Source organism: Anthonomus grandis, chromosome 13 (assembly GCF_022605725.1).
Source record: "Anthonomus grandis grandis chromosome 13, icAntGran1.3, whole genome shotgun sequence".
Lineage (NCBI taxonomy): Eukaryota > Metazoa > Arthropoda > Insecta > Coleoptera > Curculionidae > Anthonomus > Anthonomus grandis.
In genome coordinates this window covers 14,968,023-14,991,685 of record NC_065558.1, presented here as the reverse complement: position 1 = coordinate 14,991,685, position 23,663 = coordinate 14,968,023, and the positions used below count along the sequence as shown (strand labels likewise).

Here is a 23,663-nt window from a genome sequence, read left to right as displayed (position 1 = left end):
TTAATTGTTTTAAGAATTTATTGTTAAATAGAAGCATGATCTACAAATCTTTTAAAAATTATAGGTGTTTTATAAAATGGGCTTAAGGTTCAAAGAGTTCTCAGCTAAGAACATTAAATTCTTGGCAGACAGGATTTGGTCATTCTTTGAATATCTTAACAATAAATAAACATGTAAGCCTTAATAAAAAATATTATCACAAACTCGCACATAATGGCCTTATATGAGAGACTTCCAATCTATGAATCCATCTTATAGTTGCATGCCCTTTAAAATGATGTATCACACTTTGTAGCCATTTGAAATACAAAATTTTGAGGTCGATAAAATATCCATTATTCCAGACATTTTTGATTACTATTCGCTGGAACATTAACCAATTTTTTTGCCACTGTTGAATAGACTGCTTACAATGATGTGTACACGATGAGGATTCCCATTTGACATATAATAATAATAATAAACAACTTTTATTAATTATTTAAAAAATTACAAAAAAACAAAATATTGATAACTTAATTAACATAAAAGAATATTTGTGTGCCTTTGATAGGCGAAGTCTAGAAAATTTTGCTATTCTCACTTAACCACATCAAATTTTATAAATCATGACTATTAACGCATTTCTGTAAAAGCTATCTGCATAAAAAAAAATATTTAATAAGATAACTGTTCTAAGGTAATAAAGAAAAGAAAGATTAAAATGACCAACAATATTAAATAAATTAAATTAACAGGTCGAAATCTCCAACAGGCAGCCAGCCCTCCTCCACCACAAATACAGCAAGTTCATAGTTCATTGTCCATTTGTTTGTATGTCCATAAAAAACTTAATGTATTAGTGACAATATTCATTTTACTGGTGCCCGTTTGGTTTTACCTGAACCAAAAATTTGGTAATTTTGCAATTACATTTAATTGAATAATTCAAGATTTGCTTATTAAAATTTTTTAAAACTTTGCACGAGGGTTTGCCAGATTAGTCTCTTCAAAAAGTCATCTTACATTTTTTCTGTAAAATGTACAGGGAAGCCAATAATTGACCCCCTTAAAATTTAGATGGGATTTCCTATGTTTCGCTCGGTGACGCACCACCCGGTATATAAATTATCTTTGAAACATAGCAGTTTTATGTTGTGGTATAGTATAGCGATGCCGGTATCTTACATTTCTATTATGTATTGCTGTCCTAGGTAAAGATTTAGCTTTTAAAGTTTTTGAGGATTCAGAGGCATAAAGCAACTTATGAACAAAATTTGATAGATGATGCCTTCGACGATTTTCCATATTTAACCAGTTACTTTCAGATATTAAGTGTGAAACATGGTCATATTTGCGAATTTCATAAATAACTCTTCAGCATGCATTTTGTACCTTTTGTATTTTATATTTGTCAATAGCAGTTAAGCAGGGGCCATAAAGAAAATCGCAATAGTTAAAGTGAGATAGAACAACACTACTATATTTTGTACGTGTACATGAAACCTAAGATCCCCGTCAATTGTTACGCACAGATTTTTTGCAATAGGCACAAAAGACAAACTTGACAACATTATTTAAATTTAAAGTGTTTTTGACAAACTCTTTGTCAGCCTTATTTCCAAAACATAATATTTTTGTTTTTTCACTATTTAATTTAAGATTATGCTGAAAAGAGAGTAAATTGATTTTGTTAAGATCTGCATTTATCTTTTGCACCGCCTCCTGTATATATTCCTGATTAAAAGAAAAGTAGATCTGCATATCATCAGCATATGCCTGCGTACTACAAAAAGACGGAGCTGCTATTACGTCGATGGCGTAAATAATAAATAAAAGAGGAGACAGAATGGCTCCTTGGGGAACTCCGGACTTAATTCATATGCTGCTGGATACGGAGTCGTGCAGGCTGACCTTCTGAGATCTATCTCTGAGAAAAGATTCGACAAGTTCGATCGCTTTGTGTCAAAGTCATAGTATTTCAAAGTGAGGTTAGCTGGAGGTGAGGAGGTGATTGACAGAACTTTGTCAAATATAAAATTAAACGTGCCCCTGTATATATAAATTGACGTGTTTTTTTAAGTTATTAAGGGTGGTTCGTTTTGAAATTAAAGTACTGTATCTACAAATATTTGGGATATACAAATGAGCCCATTTTAAGATTTTTGGTTGCACAGTAGGGTGGAGCGAAAACTGGACCAAAATAACTAATTTTCGAAAACGAATATGCCTGGGTGTGCAAAAGATGCCTTTCGGAGTTACTACCCAAAAAAATCCGAATGACTTATGACAATTCCATCGGCTGCCGAAATGACCTTGAAAATTTTAAAATTAAAAAAATCTGTAAAACTGCAAAAAAAACCAAACATGCAGCTCTCAGCTAGTTTTTCATGAAAAACTACCCAGAACTCACCACGTGGATGAATGGTGCAACGTGGAGGTGGCTGCATCTCGAGTTCCACCCTACCCTCCCACCCTTAGAATAATTTTTTTTATTTTTTCTGTTCTAGAACTGCTAATAATTGTTTTTTAGTATCAAATTGCGGCAATATTTGTCTCAATTCAATACGAGCTCTAATAAATCCGTCTCGTGCTTCAGGGCCATAAACCGCCATAGAGGCTTCAGTAACTAACTTAACTGCTCGTTCAACTGCCTGTGAATGACAAGGGAATTTTAATAACCCTATTTCATCAGGAACCAAAGAAATCATGTTAGTTAGTTCTTCGTTCGAAATTTCCATTGTTAATGGGGGCTCGCTTATAACAACATTTTGCCAGTCAATTAGGTCGACATAATCTTGACAATCAAAATTCAATTTAATCACGCGAAATATTCATCATAACATCCTCGGTTTTTGCGGTTGATCTGCATTTTAAAATCCTTCTTAAAGCTAACTCTCGAATATGTTTTCTATCATGTCCTAACATGGCTAATAAAATATTTTCTGGGTGCGCAAAAAATCCATTTCTCTCAATTACGGGATCAATACCTTTTTTTATTTCTTCAGGGAGGTAACGAGATTTATTTATAATGCTAAACAAGTGCCTAGCACCATCCTTACAAGACCAATGGCATTTAATTTGAAACCAGCATACGGCATACACTTTTACTATAAACTCTGTTAACATTTTAAGGTTTTGAGAGGGCCCATTGGTAGCAACGTATAACCTCAGGACTCAATTGGCTGTGGTAAGCCATCTAGAGTGTGAGATTTTCCCTGGCGCTTTTAGAGCCCAATCGTCTTTTAAAACTCCAATAGAGATTCCTTGACACATCTCATATAAATACTTTGCATCGGTACTTACGGTTTCTAGATCAACTAATGCTAAAATTGTTTCAATTTTCTCAAACTGTACGACTGGTAAATATTCACACGATTCAAGGGTCTTACCAATGGCTCCCTCTGATAATTAAAGATAGATGGGATTCTATCTTTAATTATCGAAATTTTAAGGAGGTTTCGGCAGCCGAAGATATTGTTTTTGGACGTTTAGTTTTTTTTTGGCTCACTTGAGAGTACCATAGGCACCTTTTAAACATACAGGGTGGTTAAATTTTAAGAAATAAAAAATTCGCTAAATTAATAAAAAACATAATAATTTCCGAAATTTTAAGGCACTTTCGGCACCCGAAGAAGTTGTTTTCTGACGTTAAGTTTTTTTTGGCTTACTAACGACTACAATAGGCACCTATTAAGCATACAGGGTAATTAAAATTCCAGAAATCGAAAATTCGCTTCACCCTATTGCACAGTGAATTAAATAGATTATTTGAAGAACTAGAAATGAGTGAAAGTTCTCCAAAAATCTGCAGAAACCTGAATAAAAAACTTTTAGATAAAATGTTAAATTTAAATATGCACTCCATCTCACTTATAGATTGTGGGCATAAATTCATAGTGAATTATATTTTTTTAAAGTATTTTAAAAGATTTAATAGATTTTATATATCGCTTACCTGTAAGCTCCACTTGTTCGTTCTTGCCTCGAATAGAGTTCGAGGGTAATTCAAAATTTTCAGTCTCTTGCGACGAGCAGATCAAGGCGATTTTGTCGGACCTGTCGATTTCGTCATTAGTCGCAGACGTTTTACGGCGCAGCTCTAAAAACGCAGGAATTTCTCTATAATCCCTCTGGTCCATCACCATAGACTTATCTTTATCCAGAACCTTTTCATCCTCTTCGATCGCTTCAAAAACGCGATTCAGTAGGTCGTTGAGCACTTCGCGCACCTCACTGAACACCTCAGGACTGATCGCGCTAACAGAGTTCAACTTGTCAAAAGCGGCCTTTTTGCTCGCCTCCTCTTTGAGATCTTCGAACGGGCCCCGTCGGTCCAGTATTCGATTCAGTTCCTGTCTCCTCACTTTATTTTTATACTCCTCGCTGCAGGTATACTCTTGCATCTCCTTGGCATTTTTCCTTTTATTAAGCAGTCTCTCTTGTCGGTCTTTGACCACCATTTGCGTCCACATGTCCAGCTTGCTCAAGTCCCTGTTCTCTTTTTGCTGCAAAATGCTCGCCTGGTATTTTCTCCTGGTGAAATATTTATAATGCACCTCGTCACTTTTTACAGGTGGTTTTTTCTTGGACGGTTTAGAACCGTATTCGATTTGAGACTCTAGATCTTCGCAAACCTGCGAGTTAATTGCCAGAGAGGTGGTGGGTGTGGCGGCGTTCAGCGACAACTCACAACCGAAATTCTCGCTATTCGAATTTTGGGGTTCCTGCACCAATTGAACCTTTTCAAAGTTGGATATCCGGTTTTCCGACTCTTCGTTTTTGAAAAGTTTTCCGTCGATGTGGTGCAGCAAGTTTTCTTCGATATTGCACTTGATTCGGTTGAAGAAAGCTTTGTCGAACACATCGTCGAACGTTAAGGAACTAATTTTTAAATTGTCAATGGAATGATCGGAGATTTTCTTCACACGATAAAAATGATCGAATTCCGGATAAGGATTGATGCAGGCAGTTTTAGATTTATCTAGTTGTTTAGCGGCGGAATTTAATTGTTGTTTGCCAGTCTTGTCTCGTCGCTTCTTTTGCGTTTCTTGTGGATCTTTCGCTTGCTGTTTTAACCTCGAACTACGTTTCAACGCGATTTTACTACTTTTTACTGTGATTTTTTTCTCTCGAAGCTCTTTCAGCTTCGATTTTTTCTTTTGTTTGGGTAACACACGTTCTTCAGATTTCACAGATGACTCTTCACTTAGCTTGCTTTTTAATTTACTTCGAGTCAGCTTATGGGTCACCTGAAATTAGATTTATTGTATTTATTTTATAAAGGAATTCAAATATAAAATTGCATGAGATTATTTTATAGAGGTCTTTACTCAAAGCTTAGCCAGTATAAGTCAATAGTCAGTGTTTTTCTTCAGACATTTACTACTTACCTTAAATGAGTTAATATCATACCCATTATTTAAACAAAGGACATTTTTTTGAATTGTTAATAGATGTACAGAGTGTCCATTTAATATCGCGGTGCTCGATTGCGGCTAAACCTTGAAACGGAAAAAACTTTTAATAGGGGAAATGTTAATTGAGTTAGAGAGGCTACTTGTTAAAATTAGTTTGCTGATAGGGTGTCCCCAAAAAAGGGTGGCACATAATTTGATTTTTTTTTAATGGAACCACCAAAATGAGATTCCCATTTGACTCCCTCTTTAACTCTAAAACAGTTTTTCCCTAAAATGTGACATTGTCCAATTATTAACAATTTAAAGAAATTTTCACGAAAATCAATGTTTTACTTAAATATTAATATTTACCACCGAAGTTTTTTATCTTTTTGAAAAATATATTTGAGTCCTTGGCTAAGTTCAATTTACCTTTCGAAGTTCCAAAATTTATTTTTTTTTATACAGGGTGATGAAAATTGTTACTCAAATAATGATATTTTCAATTCAATTTTACACTGTTTTTTTAAATGGAACACCATGTTTTGATAGATTTTTCTTTGATCTTCAATTTGTTATCAACAAGTTTGCCTTTATCTCTAACCATTTTCTCAAAATTAAATTTGTTCTTAAAGGAAAAGTGACACATATTTTTCATTACGACACCTATGACGGAAACAATTAATAGATGGAATCAGAGTGACAAGCACTTTGTCACTCTGTTCAATTCTATTTCGAGCACTTTTAAGTAAGAAAAAAGTCAATAATTTTAATAACCATAATAACATAATAGTAGTAGAGACAAGTAGGGGAGAGTGGGGCAAGTGCATTTCTAGAAATATGTCGAGCAACCGGCATCATAGCACGAAGCACGACAATGATCAGTGTAGTGTACATGTCTATTAGCGCGTATTGTGTCCTTAAGCATTTAGCTGAAAATTACTAAAATTAAGCTAAATATTAACATTTTTTAAATTTTGCATGTTGTTTTATAATATTTTAAGCGAAATCAATAAGGATTTTCCCCAATTTAAAGGCATTTTCTTAATATTGTATGTAGTGCATAGGTACCATAACCTTATATTTGCTTAATACCGCGTTATTCTTAGAATGTTGCCACATTTATCTGTCTTTTCAAGATTTAAATTTTTATATTTTAAGAACGATTGGGGTAAGTGAGTCAGGCATGACTTGCTTACGCCACTGTAGTATAAAAAGTTCTTTTAAATATATTTTATATATTGCAGAGGAAAAATGGTGCGTAACTACGTGCGCAAAACCCAAAAAGGATCATCCTCAGAAGATGCCATTCGTGGTGCCTTAGAAGCGATTCAAAATAAAGAGATGTCAATTAAAAAAGCTAGTGTGGTTTTTAGTATTCCGAGAACCACCTTACAATCACGATTAAAGCGTCGACAGCTCACTCCACTAGTAAGCCACGGCAGGTTCAAACCCGTATTCACTGAAAAAATGGAAAAGGAATAATGTGAACACATAATTTTGTTGGAAAAACTGTTTTATGGACTTTCGACCACAGATCTTCGAAGAATTGCATTTGAATTTGCTGAAGCCAATCAAATAAGTCATCCTTTTAATAAAGATCGAAAACTTGCTGGAAAAGACTGGGTGAGCTCTTTTTAAATCGGCAGAAAATCCTCTCCATTCGAAGACCTGAAGCAACCAGCATTGCAAGAGTAACAGGATTTTTCAAATCTAGGGTTAATGATTTTTTTCAAAACTTAAAAAAGACCTTGGACAAGTTTAATTTTTTGCCGCATCGGATTTTTAACTGTGATGAGACGGGGATTACCTGCGTTCAAAAACCGGGAAAAATTTTAGCTGAAAAGGGAAGAAAGCAAGTGGGAAGATTAACTTCTTTAGAGAGAGGAAAAAACACAACTTTATTAGCTTGTGTCAGCGCTACAGGTACGTTTATTCCACCATTTATGGTCTTCCCTCGTGTTCGAATGAATCCTGGTTTTTTGAGCGGTTCATTTCCTGGAGCAGTAGGATTTCCTGCTCCATCAGGCTGGATGGATGCTGACCTATTTATCAAATTTTTAAATTATTTTATAGGCTGCACAAAACAACAACAGATTGTCCAAGTCTACTGATACTAGATGGACATTCACGTAATAAGTCCATTAATTTAGTAAACCTGGCTAGAAAATCAGGAGTTTCTATTATAACCTTACCTCCTCACACATCAAATAAGTTGCAACCGCTGGACGTAAGTGTCTTTGGACCATTTAAAACCTATCTGGCAGGAGAAATGGATCACTGGCTTACAAATCATCCAGGCTCTAGGATCACAGAATATGATATGGCTCCTATTATTAAAAATGCGCTTATTAAGGCTTTTACACCAACAAATATTATTAAGAGTTTTGAAAAAACAGGAATCTACCCATATAATCCAGATGTGTTTCAAGACAGTGACTTTGCGCCAGCCGAGAACATTCTTCAAAAGGAATGTAGGACAGAAAACATTAATCCCATCGAGGGTCCCGTAATAAGTGATGAAGTCTTGTTGAGAAAAGATGATATCTAGAGGACTTCTAAAGAATTAGTAAATAATTCTGAACAAAAGCAACCATTCATGTAGTTATGTTTCAGTTTCAACTTTAAGCCCAGTTCCAAAACCCTCTCAAAAGAAAGAAAATACCAAATCCAAATCTAGGCGCATAGAAGGATCTAAAATAATAACCAGTTCTCCTTACAAAGATCAATTGGAAGAAAAATTAAAACCAGTGAAAGTTAACCAAGTAAAAAAGAAACTAGACAACAAAGCAGGGACAAGTACTAGTAATGGAAAAAAATTAAAAGAAGGAATTTCTAAGCAAAAGAAGCAAAGTGCCACGTCAAGAGCAGAAGAGAAACAACACAACATAAAAACAACGCCGGACGAAGAGAGAAACACATTATGCATTTACTGTCATGAGACCTACAAAGACACTTGTTATGAAGAATGGATAATGTGCATGCAATGTGGTGCCTAGTTACATGAGGATTGTTGCGATAATGAGCCAGGTACTAATAATTATGTTTGTGACAATTGTCGTTGATTAATTAGCATTCGGACTTACTTGCCCCATGTGGGTGACTCACTTACCCCTATAACTTGGGGCAAAAGAGTCATTTTTCTTTTTTTGTTTTAAGTTTGATATTTTTCCAAAGAGTTAATGTTTAGTTTATTTTTAAGGTTATGTTAGTTTGAAACCAATTAAACTCGTGTTACAAACGATGAAAGTTTTTTTATTTCTAAAACTTAGTAAGTTATACGCCGCAGAGCCTTAAGGTGTCTCACTTGCCCCATCCTCCCCTACTATTAATCCCTGATGCTTGTCTCATTTAAAAATGAGAAATTTTTCTTACAAGTAAAAAGTTGGTCATAATTCATTTATTCTTTGTTGTGTGACGTATGCAAATTATAATGTTTACTTATCATACATGTTAAGTAAATTTGTGTCAAAATAAGTTAATATGATTTATGTCATATGTGAATGCCTTGGGAACTATTTTTTGGCTTCAAGGGTTTATTAGGAAAAAGTTCCTAATAACCGACATCCTGATGCTAGTGTTGCCAAAATAAAAGAACGATTCGAGCGTACTGGAAGCGTAAAATACAAAAAAAAAATAGAAGGAAAACAGTTTTAAATAAAGAAAACCAATTGATAATTACCATGTTGGTTGTTGCAACACTGGAAGTTAGTGTAAGACAAATAAGTAAGAACTCTGAAATATCGAAATCGTCCATGGGAAAATGTCCCAAGAAAAACAAATATGATCCTTATCAAGAGCTTGCTACATCAAGAACTTAGGTAGAAGGATAGGTCCCTTTGGATGGCCTCCTAGGTCACCGGAATTATTAACCCTTCTGAATTTCTTCTTGTGAGGAATCGTAGAAATCTACTAGGGAAGATATGGTGGAGCGGATACAAGAGTCTTTTAGACGTATTACGCCTTCTACGCTTCGTGCAGTTAGAAGATTTGTTGCACGTAGGGTTGATTTGTGTATGGAGCAAAACGATAGGCATTTCGAGCAATTTTTGTGATAGAACGTATTTATAATGTTTAGTTAATGTTGTTAATGTTTTCCGTGAATGCTTGATTTAACTGAACTTGATGGGAGTGATATTTATTTTTCTTGTGGCATTTTACTACAGACGATTTGTGTATTTGTAAGCCCGTACGTTTGTCTCGCTCTAATTTTCGGCTTTCTACAACTGATTTGGTAACTGCCAAGTTAATTTCTTCATTTAAAACTGCTTCTGTTCTAGTTTGTTTTGTACTCCAGTATGCTCTAATAATTCTCAAGTAAAAATAAACGGTGTAATGCCTACGAAAAAAATATGTAATTTTTCCTTTAAGAACAAATTTTGAGAAAACGGTTTCAAAATTATTGGCATCAAATTGAAGATAAAAAGATTTACGATTAAAACGAGTTACTAGATACAGGGTGTTCCATTAAAAAAAAAAATAACGCAAAATTGAATTGAAAATATCTTCTATTTGAGTAACCATTTTGATCAGCCCATATAAAAAAAATTTTGGAATTTTGAAAGATAAAATGAACTTAGTCAAGGACTCTACATATATTTAAAGATCAAAAACGTCGGCGGTAAATATTAAAATTTAAGTGAGCATTGATTTTCGTGAAAATGTCTTTAAATTGTTAATAACTAGGCAACGTCACATTTTAGGGCAAAACAATTTTAGGGCTAAAGAGAAAGTCAAATGATGGACTCCCATTTCTAAAAAAAAAATATAGGTGGTTCCATTTTTAAAAAAATCAAATTATGTACCACGCTTTTTTGGGACACCATCATCAACCAAACTAATTTTAAACAGTAGCCCCTCTAACTCAATTAACATTCCCCGTATTAAAGATTTTTTCCGTTTCAAGATTTAGCCGCAATTGAGCACCGCAATATTAAATGGACACCCTGTATATACATATGTCTTAAAGGCATAAGACAACATTTATTCAGGCAGCTGAAAAGAAATTTTAATGTAGACCTGTAGCAAAGTGATGTTGCTTCCAACCAACAAGTAAAAAGAAGTAAAATGTAAAAAATAGTATCTGATTCTAATGTCCAGAAGCAAAAGCACTTAGGGCTGAAGCAAAATATGGTAATGGACAAATTACATTGTAAAATGTTCCTGCAGCAGTTTGACAGAAAAGCTAATATTATAGAGGATAATATATCTAGTAAATGATAACACAATAATAAAAATTAAAAAAAAAAACCAATTCCAGAAGATGCCTACCAGAGGTAACTGAAAAGGAGACGACACACTTAAGACATTTCAATGATAATACATTAAGGTGTATAATACATGGTAATAAACTGGTGAATAAGTTTTTAGGTTTTAGAGTACTCCTCAATGAGAGGTCAACAGTGGGAATGAACACTGATTGGTGCCTGCAGAATTCGACAAAAGTCCTATTTCCTATTTTTTGCAGGTCACAAGAGCCTTGTGAGGCCAGGCCACATGCATTTATCTAAATTCGACAATATCCCAGGAAAAACAGCATTGTGTAATGTCTGGTAAAGTATTAAAGAAAATGGATGCCCTGACATTTTTGGGTAAAGTCCCCGAACATTCCTGAATCATTATTGAGCTGAATACCGCCAAACCTATCATTTTTACAGGAGCATAATAATGCATCAAATTTTAATATGTTTCCAAAGTGTGAATAAATTTTATCAACAGAAAATAAGTTGGTATGCGAGAAAGTAAGGAAAAGACTTTACTTTATTTAAGAACAGCTTTAATTTTTTTTCTGTTCCCAAACCTTTCTGTCCACCGGATGTGGAAAAACTAATTATTTTGGAACTCAAAATCTGGAACAACCTACTACTTAGGTCTTAGGTTACACATCCAAAAAAAACAACTAAAAGAAACTCAAAGAACTCCATTAAAAATTCAAAGCAGCTGACCAAAGCAATGATATTTATACGATAACAATGTCTCAAAAAACAATAAACATCTGGAAAGACATCAGACATCAAGGTAGTATGATATTGCCTCAACATTGGTTCTTAGAGAGCAAAAAATCGGCCATAAGCATTAAAAAAATAAAGTAAGATGTCTGGTCTACAACAACAAGCAGATCCTAATAATATCTAACAGCCAGGCAGAGTCCGTAAGGCACTTGCGAACGCCAGGGTTACATGAAAGCTAGTATGGATGTGCCTACTAGAACTAAAAAAGCTGGGAATTGTAATAACCTGAAAGTTGTGTGGTTGAGTGATAACAGCGGGGTACTAGGAAATGAAAAAGCGGATGGGCTTGCTAGAAGAGGATCTGCTAGTTCCGTTATTGGAACAAAGCCTGCATTGGGGGGTGCTAAAAAGTATTACAAGCAGAGAAATAAGAACTTGGGTTAAGAGACAATATCAAATTCCCTGGACAGAAATGCGACAGTTAAACAGGAACAATAAAAGACACCTTGATACAATTGATGTGTTCGTTGTGTGGGGAAAAGGGAACCAGAAATTAACACACACGACGGAAAATGTATGTTTTGCTTTGTAAGCAAACACACCACACCGATGTCCTAAAACTACTTATAGGCCGTGGATTATCCCGTGTATAGACCAGTTCTGAGCCATTTGGCAGCTAATTATTCCAGAACCTAACTGCATATGAAATTTTTTCAAAAATATACCTTATATCTAATTACAATTGCATCAGGGACATCAAGATAAATGCATTTTTATTCTTTAAATAAGTTGCCACTTGCCTCAAATAAATAAATGTTATCTTATCCATTAATTGAACAAAGAAAATTTTTTAGCTAATTGAATATGTCACTTTAAATTTTATGAAAATAAATATGTGAGTAAACTAAAGTGTTAAAACTTTTGAAGATCGTTTATTTAAATTGCACAGAACTTCTTTTGCAAGTTTCAATAAAAAATATAAAATTTAACTTTTTCATATAATTATTAGAAAAACTTCCTAAATTGAAATGCGCCATAAAGTCAATTTTGACTTAACATATTCTTTCTTTATTTTAGTATATTATGAAATATATTTTTTGCACTCATTGCTCCAAATGTAAAACTGAGTCATTTAATTTTCTCTATACATTTGAAAACAGAACAGGCCTCAACCTATCAATAACTTCTTAAAATTAAAAGTTTTAGTATCTAATATTATAAGCTCACAACCTTTTATTTTTGTACATTTAATAATAAACAGAAATAAAATAGCAATAAGTTTTAGAAATGACATACCTCTTCTTCCTCTGTCCCGCCAGCCCCAAGTTGCTCAATCTGACTGGAAGCATTTGGTAAAAGGACCATCAAAGTAGGCTTCTCAGTGAAATGCTTAATGGAATTATGTTCAACAAACTGAGTAGAGTTAAGAAATCGTTCCTCACACTGCAAGCATCCAAAATACTTTCCAGAATGCTCCTGAGCCAAGTGTTGAAACAGATCGTTTAATGTATGTTCCGTATCATTAAACTTATCACAATAACCGCACGGGGTGGCGCTCAGCTGATTCAACCTCCTCGCACTCACCCTACGTGAGGGTTTTAACGAGTGCACCCTCTCGACATGCTTTTGCCTTAAGTTGGCACTTCCGAACGATCGCTCGCAGTATAAACAGAGCAATTTCCGTTTGACCGTGCGATGTTCCAATTTTCGGGGCATGTCGCTTTTGATTTCGGTTTTGGTGGCCTCCATCGTGACGACACCCTCGGCGGTGATCGAATCCTGCTGATTAAGTGGTTCTTCATGATCCGAAGAGGATCGGGATCCGAGGGCGGCCGCGTCATCCGTTTGGACTCCGCCGCCTTCGCCATCCTGCGTTTTGTCATCTCCACGATCACCATCTGATGATGGCGTATCGCAGTCATTGTTTACCATTGTTGATCAAGATGATGATGAGGGTGATGGAATTGTCCTCCGGTTTATAACCTGAAATCATCAATTAAGCTTAGACATATGTCATACATAAAATCGAATATTGTAAAGTTAAATTCAAATATATTATTTTAAATTGTACAGTATTGATACACCCAGATTAGAGATTTTGCTTTCCCTTTTGCCAGTGAAATCAAGGGTATTAGTTGCAGGAGATTTTAATATTAATTATTTAGATAAGGATTCTTTACATACTCAATGCCTATTTGAAATATTTTATTCTTTTAACTTAAAAATGTTGGTATAGGATCCAACCCATATAACCAATTTATCAAGTACTTTAATTGATTATTTTTGTGTAAATTTTAATGAGAGTAATTCTTGCATTACGACTGTAGTACCGTCTGCCTTATCAGATCATGAAGCTATTTTATCAATACTAAAATCATGCAAAGGGGAAGGATATATAGTAAAGCAAATTTTATTAAGTTTAAACGGGATTGCAATAAAATTAATTGGGAGATAATGACGAACTTCTCTGACCCCCTAAATGAATTTAACATCAAACTCTCTAAACTGTTAACGATTTAAGGGGAAGCTGTAATAATTTTTTTTTTTATCAAACTGACATGGATCCAGATACTCTTAAGGATTATTATTGGACAATTGTGGAAAAATTGGGACATAATATAAGTTCTAATATTTATTTATGATTCTCTTTACAAACACTAAGCAGACACTAATTACATGTAAAGGCAGCAACAAAAATTAAATTAAAACCTTAAAATACTACAAAATACAAAGAAAAACAAAATTAAAATAAATAAAAATATAACATGGTTTGTAATAAAAAAAAATATATAGGATACCACTGTATCTATAAATCTATATTATACCTATATCTATTTTTAAGGGTCAGCCTTAGATCTGCAGAAGACATATTAAATAAATCCACATGAATGAATTGATTAAGGAACTGGTTCGTAATTGCCATCACATTATTCATTGGAGACACACTATCAGAAATAACACAAAATAAATTGTGTGGATTCCAAATCCTTAAATTGAATTTTCGTACACTTATTTTGATGAAGTTTATAAGATCACAGTTACAATATTTAATGTTATTTATAATAAAGAACAAATATATCACCGCTAGTTGTTTTTTCCTATCCAAAAGAGATTCCATCATAAAAGTCTTAAGCATACTCGTATATGAGATCATATAAGGATATTCATTGTGCTTTCTAACATAGAGATACCTGGCAAATCTTTTTTAAACTTTTTCAATTTGATCAATATGTGTTATTGTGATAGGCATCCAGATATGTATTACATATTCCAGGTGCGGTCTCACCAAGGCATTATATAATCTTATTATAGTTGGTATTTCAAAATTCTTGCTATTTCTAATTATAAAACCCAAAGATTTAAGAGCCTTTTGTATAATGTACATGAAATGATATTAAACTTGAAATTGGAATAAACAAATATTGATCCAGTGTCTTAATTAAAAAAACATATCTGTACGGGAATCCTTTTGCCTATATCATACAGATGTTCAAGACTTTAAGAGTATTTTAGGAAAAATTAAAAACAAGAATTCTGCAGGTATTGATGGTGTATTTCTGTGAGACTATTTTGTACCCTTCTTGACTCAGTACTTGCAGAGCTCTGTGAAATTATAAATAGCTCCTTTGACAAAGGTATCTTAAATACAATAATATAATTTCCAGGACAGTGCAATTCAGCTACTTAAGTCATATCTTTCAGACAGGGAACAGTATGTCCATTTCAGTAAGTGTGATAAACATAAAAAACATTTAGAGTTTGGTGTACCACAAGGGCCAGTGTTGGGTCCCATAGTATTTCTCATTTATATAAATGATCTTTCTTTCTGTCTAAATCAGGAATTCAACATTGTACTATTTGCTGATGATACTACCTTTTATGTAAGTTATCATCCTTCAGAAATTCATAATATTAACTACCTTGCATCAGAACAAAATCTCTCTGAATGGCTTCTGGCAAACCATCTGTCTTTAAATAATTCAAAATAACAAAGTGTAAGTTTTTCTCTTCGTAACCATATTAATGTTCCCCAGCCTTTGTTGCCTCAATGTGAACAGCATGCCAAGTTTGTAGGTACAATCTTGGATGAGCGCTTAACCTGGGAAGAACATCTGATTAATCTGTCAAAAAAATTATCACAGCAACTTTTTCTTTTTAGAAACCTTTTTCAGGTAACTTCTAGAGAAACCCTTTTAACAGCTTACCACAGCAATTTCCATTCCCATTTAACTTAAGCCATTCTATCGTGGGGTCATTCCTGCCATATGGAAAAAGCTTTTGGACAACAAAGAAAATGCATACGCATCATGTCTGGTCTTGGCTATAGGGATGAATGTTGAAATTCTTTTAAATCTTTAAAAATAATGATTCTACCCTGTGTGTACATTATGCAGTGTCTGTTGCACATCAAGTAAAATTTAAACCTATATAATTCTCATGAATACATCCATAATTATCCTACAGGAACAACACCAATCTTGTACCTGATTTCTGCCAATTTGAGAGATCCAGAAGCGGCTCCAGATACCTATCTGTAAAGTTCTATAACTGTGTACCAGCCAGCATAAAGGTTTTAAATTTGAACCAATATAAGAAGGAAATTAAATGTTTTCTTTTAGAAAAAGCTTTTTTTCATTTGGGGAGTACTTTGGATCAAATTTTAATTTGTCTTAGTACTTTTAATGTGTTTAGAAAGTGTAGTTAAATTGAATTTTATCTCTAATAATTTGAATTTTAAACTTTTGTTATTTCTATTTTATATGTATATGTACAAACTATGTAGCAACTTTTTTTTTTTTTTTTAATATTTAATCCCTAATTTACAAGTTTCATTACATATTTTATTTGACTTGTAAAAGTACTTGTTTGAATATTATTACTAATAAACTATCTAATCTAATCTAATATGTCAAAACCCTTCAATATTTGTCTTAATGTCTATGAGAAACTCTTACTGGCTTAAAGAGCCAATTAATTAAAATACTTCAAGTATGCATTTTGAACGGCAACATAAATAAAAATAATATATATATATATATATATATATAATCAATATAATCAATAAAAATAAAAACTTAAAAATTTTGATAAGTTTGATTTGATCCCCACTGCTTCTTGGAATTACTTATGTATAAAGGAAACTGATATATATTTACTTTTTCATTAAATAAAAAATAAAATAACTTTAAATTCAAGTTCTTCATTTTGGCGCCTTTGTAGCATAATTTATTTAATTGCATAATGGATTAGAGATTCTGAATCTGTTTGCTAATGATATATTTTCAATAAGCAGTATTAGGTTACAAAATGAGAAGGTACAAACACTATTAAATAAATTGATGAATTTAGTGAGACTAAAAACTTTAATTAAGTATTGAAAACATTAAAAACAGGTTAGGTGCCAATAATAAATCTAAAATATCCATGTTTTCTATTTGACAATACTTTCATAATTTATTGAAGTCACATTTTAACAAATGTGCTAGTATTCTATATCCAATGTCTAAAAATCATATAAGATGTTTATTATTTGGAAATGAGAATTATGAAATATTAAAATAATATCAAAGATACTCAAATAGCTTTTAGTAAAAAGAAGTATATTTGTATTGCCTTGTTGTATCTTGGAACTTTAGAAATTAAAAAAAGAGTTAAAGCCATCAAGTTATTTTAATGAATTCATTACATTATGAAAATCATAATTGTTTTATTAGTGTGTGTTTTAGTATTATATAACTAAAACAAGATGTCACTCATTTACAAGAGTCTAAATGAAAAAATATATAGAGATTAGCATATTTTTATAGTATTTATTTTACCTCTTCAATCTTTTTCCTAAACCATAATTTCTTTTTTAAATCTCAACATTTTATTAAATTTCTAGTATTTTTCTGCCATTATTCAGCTATTTTGACATGAAATGCCTCCATATTATTTATTAGCTTTTGAGTATTATTATCACTAAAAAGAAATCGCAGAAACCTTTTTTTGGGATTGGACATATACCTAATTAGGTTTGGGTATATTATGGTCTGCTAAGCACTTTAATGGAATCCCATTAGTAGTTTACCAGTTAATTATGAAATAAATACCCTCTGCACACATTCCCAAGATTCTATGGATTAGATTAGGTAATAATAAAGTTTTTCATAAGAAAGAAGAAATATAAAGACCTTTTTGACAAAATATAATGATGATTTTGTTGTTGGATGAGATAAAGTTGTTGATAATGGATACCAAACTCTGTATCTGTAACCTAAAAGAGACATTGTATAACTTATAGAGCATTAAGAGGTAAACATGATCTAGTCTGTTTAGCACTCCGCTAACTGTCCAATCCAATCTACCAAATGCTTCACCAATTTTACCTGCTAAATTACACTTATTGCTGTAAAGTGAAAATGCCACATCTATATTCTTGGAATGTAAGAAATTTTTCAGAAAGAATATACTGTTAGGAGAGGATATCTAGAGTTTTAGTAAAGTAGCTCAGATATCCCGAAGGAGTCAAGAGATCTAAGGTTTTTAAGGGAAAATGTTTGCTTAGGAGTTGTATAATATGTCTAAGGATCTGAACAAAAAATACATAATATTTAAAAAAAAAAATGTTTTTTTTTCACACAAAACAAGCTACCTTAATGAAAAAAAAAATCCTAAAATACCCAGGTTGTATAATAGAATATCCCTGGGGTTGTATTCTCTGTGTTTAACTTATTGCCTAAAATTTTTATATTAAAATACCCTTTAGTCAAGAACATACTCAAATATATATATTTTTTAATTCCTCTCATATCCCCAATTTCCAATGTATATTTCATGATTAGTTAAATGAAACATGTAAAAATATGTTAATGAAAGATAAAGGATCCAATCTTTAATTTAATTCTTAAACTAAAAAAAAAGATCTCTTAAACATCGTAAAATGCCTTCCAAAGTATTATTTAAAAATAATAAAGTTTCAGTATTGACTGAATGCTCTCTAACAAAACAATCCTCCACAAGCTCCTGAATTACTTTTCAACAATTCAACTAAAACTATTGGTCAGTACTTAGAATTAGAAACTTTTTTCAAGATCTAAAGATTTGGCAAAGATATTAGCTATACATACATGCATACAATTTTGGTTTTTATTACCTAAACATCAATAGTGAAAAATTATGAGGCATTTATAGGTTAAAAGCATTCTACAAAAACTGAGAACAATTGCTTAGTATTTACTATTTTTCTCATTTCTTTCACAGAACAATCATTAGCTGCTGCCTATGCTGATTTAAAAAAATAACTTATAAAGATATCTATTCCTTAGTTGTACTTTGCCTGGCTCTGTAACAGCCCTGTTCAATCAAAGATGTTTATTTTGGATATTTTCTCAGTAGAATTATATGGGGACACACTCACTTCTAAAACATTTGCATTATAATGTAATGACAAACTTATGAGAGTGTTTTTTTGCCAAGGCCTTTGACCACATAAACCACAAGGATTAGGAATAAATGGATTAGATTCACTAAAAAGATTTTTGGAAAAATTACTAGTTATCTATTCAAAATAAAGTCATCAGGGAGTGCCTCAAGACTTGCACTTCTTTTGTTTAACCTTCTTATTAGTGATTAAATTAAGAATGTTTTTTTCTTTAATTTTCCAAGGAATTATTACATGCATATGGTTTAAAGACTTTTAAAGGGGGCCATAATGACAAAAAAGGCTCTATAAATAGTATAATAAAAATGTGTATAAATTAATCAAGAAAATATTTATCAATAGTTTAACATTAAGATAATGTTAATGCAATTTTATAAAAATAAACAACAATTAAATATATATCTGATATAGGTGAAATAATTTAAAAAAATCTTTCTGAACCTGAATTGATATGATAATGTGAATACTTTTCAACTAACTGTAACTATTTTCAACTAATGGTCTATAACTCTATATAGTCCTGCTTTATAGTTATTATAGGCATTGTTCATTCTCTTTGGTTAATGAATAAATGGCATTTCACTAAGAAATTTTGGTGCATAATTCTAAGAAAATAGTTTAAAATTAATTAGGAGCTGGGGTAAAAAGCTCCTAAAAGCAGAGTTTGAAATATTTCTTTGTCTTCAAAAAGGATACTTTGATATAGTTAAAAAACAATTTATTTTATTAATTTAAAAGGAGGTGTTTTATTTAAATTAAAGCCTACAGACCAACACAATATTGCATACTTTAATAATAAACATATTCTGAAGCATTAAATTTTTATTATTAATAAACATTTTTTGTAACTTAATCATACATGAAATGAGAATAACCAGCTAATGTTTAATTAAGGTGGAAAAATTAAAAATATTACCTAAGCATGGTGTTAGATTATACCTCAGGTATACTACACATGGCATAATATAACTGAGATATAACCTGTACTTTTACTTTATTATAAGTGATTTTACTATTATTTCAGCCAATAAAGCACTATTTGTATCATTGGTAAGACCGCACTTACAGAAGTGCTCTACAAGTCTTATCTTCTTATTTTGGATCTTATCATAATATGCTTTATAGATATGGGGTCTAATGAAAATTAATGATAATGAAATGATTCTGAATTTAAAGTTTTTAAAATACTAGTGTTTATTTACATTACGTGTAGTTTCATAAATATATCCTAATCCTGTTTTTTTTCTAAATAAAAAGACTAAATGCATAAAAGACTGAAAGTTTAAGAAGCATGAATAGTTTTTTTGTGTATTTTAAAATATAATTTCAATAAGTTGGAAATCTCTTAAAATACTTCTATAGGTTCCTACAAATCATAATATATATTGCCCCAAAGATTTATAAATGAAAATCATTAGATTGTTATTGTTATCTCTTTGAAAATATAGGACTCTTACACACACTACTTGTTATTGTAGGTTTTAGATTATTTATGTGATGTGTTCATTTAAGGTTTTCTAAAATTAGTCTAAAAATTTTTCTCTCATATCAGCCTTACATCTAACCATCAGTACCTACATCTAAATAATAACCTTAATTACATGCAAAGTAGTAACCTTAATGTAAATATTGTTAAACAACAGAAAATCAATAAACAAAGGAGCAAATCCAATGCTGTCACAGCAGATTTATTTAACAATTTTTTTTCAGACATTGCACAATATTGTTGTTATAAGTAAAATTACAGATTTTATAAATGACATAAAAAAGCCTATACATTTGTTTTATTTAGGGAGGTCACTTTTGCTGAAGCTGTGTGAATATTATAAAATGTTTCGTGACCTTAGCAAGGCCTTTAACTGTTTCTCGCATGATGCAAACTCAAGAAATACTTTTCCAGTAGTGTAGTTAGGGTAGGAAAATCAACAGAAAGTGTGATCACCATAGGGGTGCCACAAGGTTCAGTATTGGGGTTCATACTTTTTCTAAGGTACAATAATGATTTACCAACTTTAGAACCAACAACAAAGTTCACACTTTTGCTAATAACACAACCATCTCCTCTACTGTGGAAACCAAAGTGGATGCTATGGAGGTTTTATTGAGATGACAGGAGAGGGGTGAGTACTAGTTTGCAGTCAATGGATTGGATTTGAATGTTGAGAAAACAAAGAAGGTGGAGTTTTTTGTAAGGGATAATAACATGTTCAGTCAAAGTTTTTCATCATGTGTTAAGTTTCTGGCAGTTCATCTTGATTCTAGCCTGCTTCTTGATGTGCACATTGACTCAATGGTGTGTGGACTAAAGAGTAGTTTATATCTGTTGTGAAATTGGGACATTTTGTGTCTAAGCATATTAAGAGCAGCATAATTTTGCCTAAGAATTTCACTGTAAACTTTCATATATGATCCTTGCATTGAAGCATTCTACACAATCAAAAAGATCAATCAAAATTTTCAGGTTTCAGATAAGGAGGGCAGTCAGGGTGGTCTCTTGACTGGGCTAGAGGGAAGACTGTGAATGCATTCATAAACTTGGATATTAACTAGGTCAAGTATGTATGTTTTAGAGAACCTGATGCATATGAAAAAGAGCATGGATAGTTATGTTTCATGAGGATATTCATCAGTATGATAGCAGGCAAAGAAAAAACCTGTTACCAAACTACTGTTATCTCAAAAGGTCACAGGATGGTCAAAGTTTTTATGGGCCAAAGTTTTTTTAATGTTATCTTTTAAAATGACTGTTAGGAACCTACCACTCATTTTAAAAAATGTTATATAAGTAGTTAGATTGTTTGTACTTGAATTTGGAGTAAGTTTTATTGTAAATAATTTTATTGTCTAAGTTAATATTTTCTTTGTATTCATATTTTATACTTGACCTGTATAAATACAATGGTGTATTAACTTTAATAAAACTATTGGTTATTGACTAAATGAAATTTCAGTTTATTTAGGCTTCAACAACTTTATATTAAACTAGCTAAATGCCTGCGGCGTTGCTCGCGTGTAATTTGAAAATAAAAGAAAAGTTCTACTGAAGGACTTGCCTTCTTGTAAGAATTTTCGTAGAAGAAGTTTTCACCCCATTTCACCCCTTCATTAAAATGAAATTATATTGAAGTGTTTTGCAGTTTTTTTCTGAAAAACAATGAATTTAAGGATAAAAAAAGATGTTAAAATCTTAAAGGGTGGTTTTACCCTTTAAAAAAAATGGAAATTGAGTAAAAAAATTAAAATGATGTGTTTCATTTTCCTTTCCCAATGGAATTTCAAAAAATCCCTTCTTAGGGGAATGCATACATAACCATTGGAATGTTGTCCTCAAATTTCATATTTCTAGGTTTTACCATTTGGGCTGTACATTAATTATCAGTCAGGACAAGTCTTTTTATATACCTATTATAGAGATAAATTTGGACATGAGTTTATAATTAAATTAATTTAATTTTTGAAGTAGGTATATAAGGTAAGTTAAAAATTCCATGAAGAGCCATAACTCCTGGAAATAGGAGTACATTGTTTTTAATTATTGACTTTGTTATGATTTGAATAGTGTTGAACTAAGGTGTTGACATTTCTTTGCTCTTTCCTGCCAGATATTTGGGAATATATGATAAAAAAAAATTAAAAAATCTTGTTAACCAAATATGTAGCTATTGGGGATCCAAAATTTAGATACTTACACAAACTATAAAGATATCATATATCCTTTTTTGTTATCAATATCATGGAAAGATGCCTATCTGCAAAAATTGTTGAAAGCAGGAAATTTCTGATATATTTACCTACATCTCACTAGTTAGTCTATTTTTACTAAAATAACAAGAAGTAATGGATTCCAAACAGGATTTAATAACAGAACAACTTTTAAATTCAAAACCAGTCCAAAATAGGCATTTTTGTAATGATGATCAAATAACATAAAACACTTTTATTTAGCAGGCGCCCGCGGGCCGTTGATCGAAGCCAAAATAAAAATAACACTTGTCTAGAGTTATGCAGAAAACAATGCTTCATCCCTCACAAATCGCAATAACTTATTTGGGATGGTGTTAACATATAAAATTGAATGTTTTTAAGGGCAATTTGCCTTAGGTATTTTTGGTTTTTGTACACCCTTTCATGCAAGGACACACGTAACAAAACTGTGACAGCCAGACGACTCACCAAAATGAGGTTAATATCCAGTTTGGTTGCAGGAAACGGAGATGGGGCCGAACGGTATGGGACGCCCCGGGGCTCCGCGGCCCTCCCTCACGCACATTTCGGTCACTTTCACTTAATTCTCCTCGATTTTTGATAAACAAAAACAACTTTTTCCCACGATTAATTCAGGATAGGGCGAAGCTGGTGCTCTTCACGTACGCGCACTGCACTACTCGAATAATATGATTTCCCTGCCATGTTGCCACGTGCTTCTTGTATGATTTCTCGATGCATTTCTGGTTTTAGTGCCATTTTAGACGATAATTTATTATGTGAATTTTGTGAAAATGAATATTTATTTGGTATATTACACGAACAGAAACGTAAGCAAAAAATTTCTTAGCAAGTATTTAAAATATGTATATTTTCAGCATGGGCGGAGTTAGGGGGGGGCTTGGGGGAGCTTAGCCCTCCTTTAAAATGAAATTAGCCCCCTTTAAAATGAAATTAGCCCCCCCAAAAAAATTGTTCAAAACGTAAAAAAACAGAAAGTATAAGACCTAAAGAATATGTGGTTGAAGCTTCCACTTCCGCAGTACACGAAGAAACGTTCTTAAATTCACCTTTGATAAAAAATGAGGCACAAAAGTTTTGTTCTTGGTCTATCTTAAAGGTCTATCTAAAAATAAGATTTTCTGCCGAAAGTCAGAAATTAGCTAAATCTGTCTTCAATTTTTTGCAGATGGATTTTGATGGTAG

General features: G+C 32.3%; 1 protein-coding gene across 1 annotated transcript in view; it reads right to left on the bottom strand.

The window, feature by feature from the left end:
• The window catches only part of LOC126743536 (uncharacterized), a 51,907-nt gene extending 28,669 nt beyond the window's left edge, over positions 1-23,238 (bottom strand). Inside the window, exons 1-3 of the mRNA XM_050450670.1 lie at positions 22,926-23,238; positions 12,626-13,312; positions 3,938-5,231 (exon numbers count right to left, since the gene is read on the bottom strand). Coding sequence (XP_050306627.1) covers positions 3,938-5,231; positions 12,626-13,261 — 1,930 coding nt within the window. The 5' untranslated portion in view covers positions 13,262-13,312; positions 22,926-23,238. The remainder of the gene's footprint in view (positions 1-3,937; positions 5,232-12,625; positions 13,313-22,925) is intronic.
• Between the last annotated feature and the right edge of the window lie 425 nt (positions 23,239-23,663).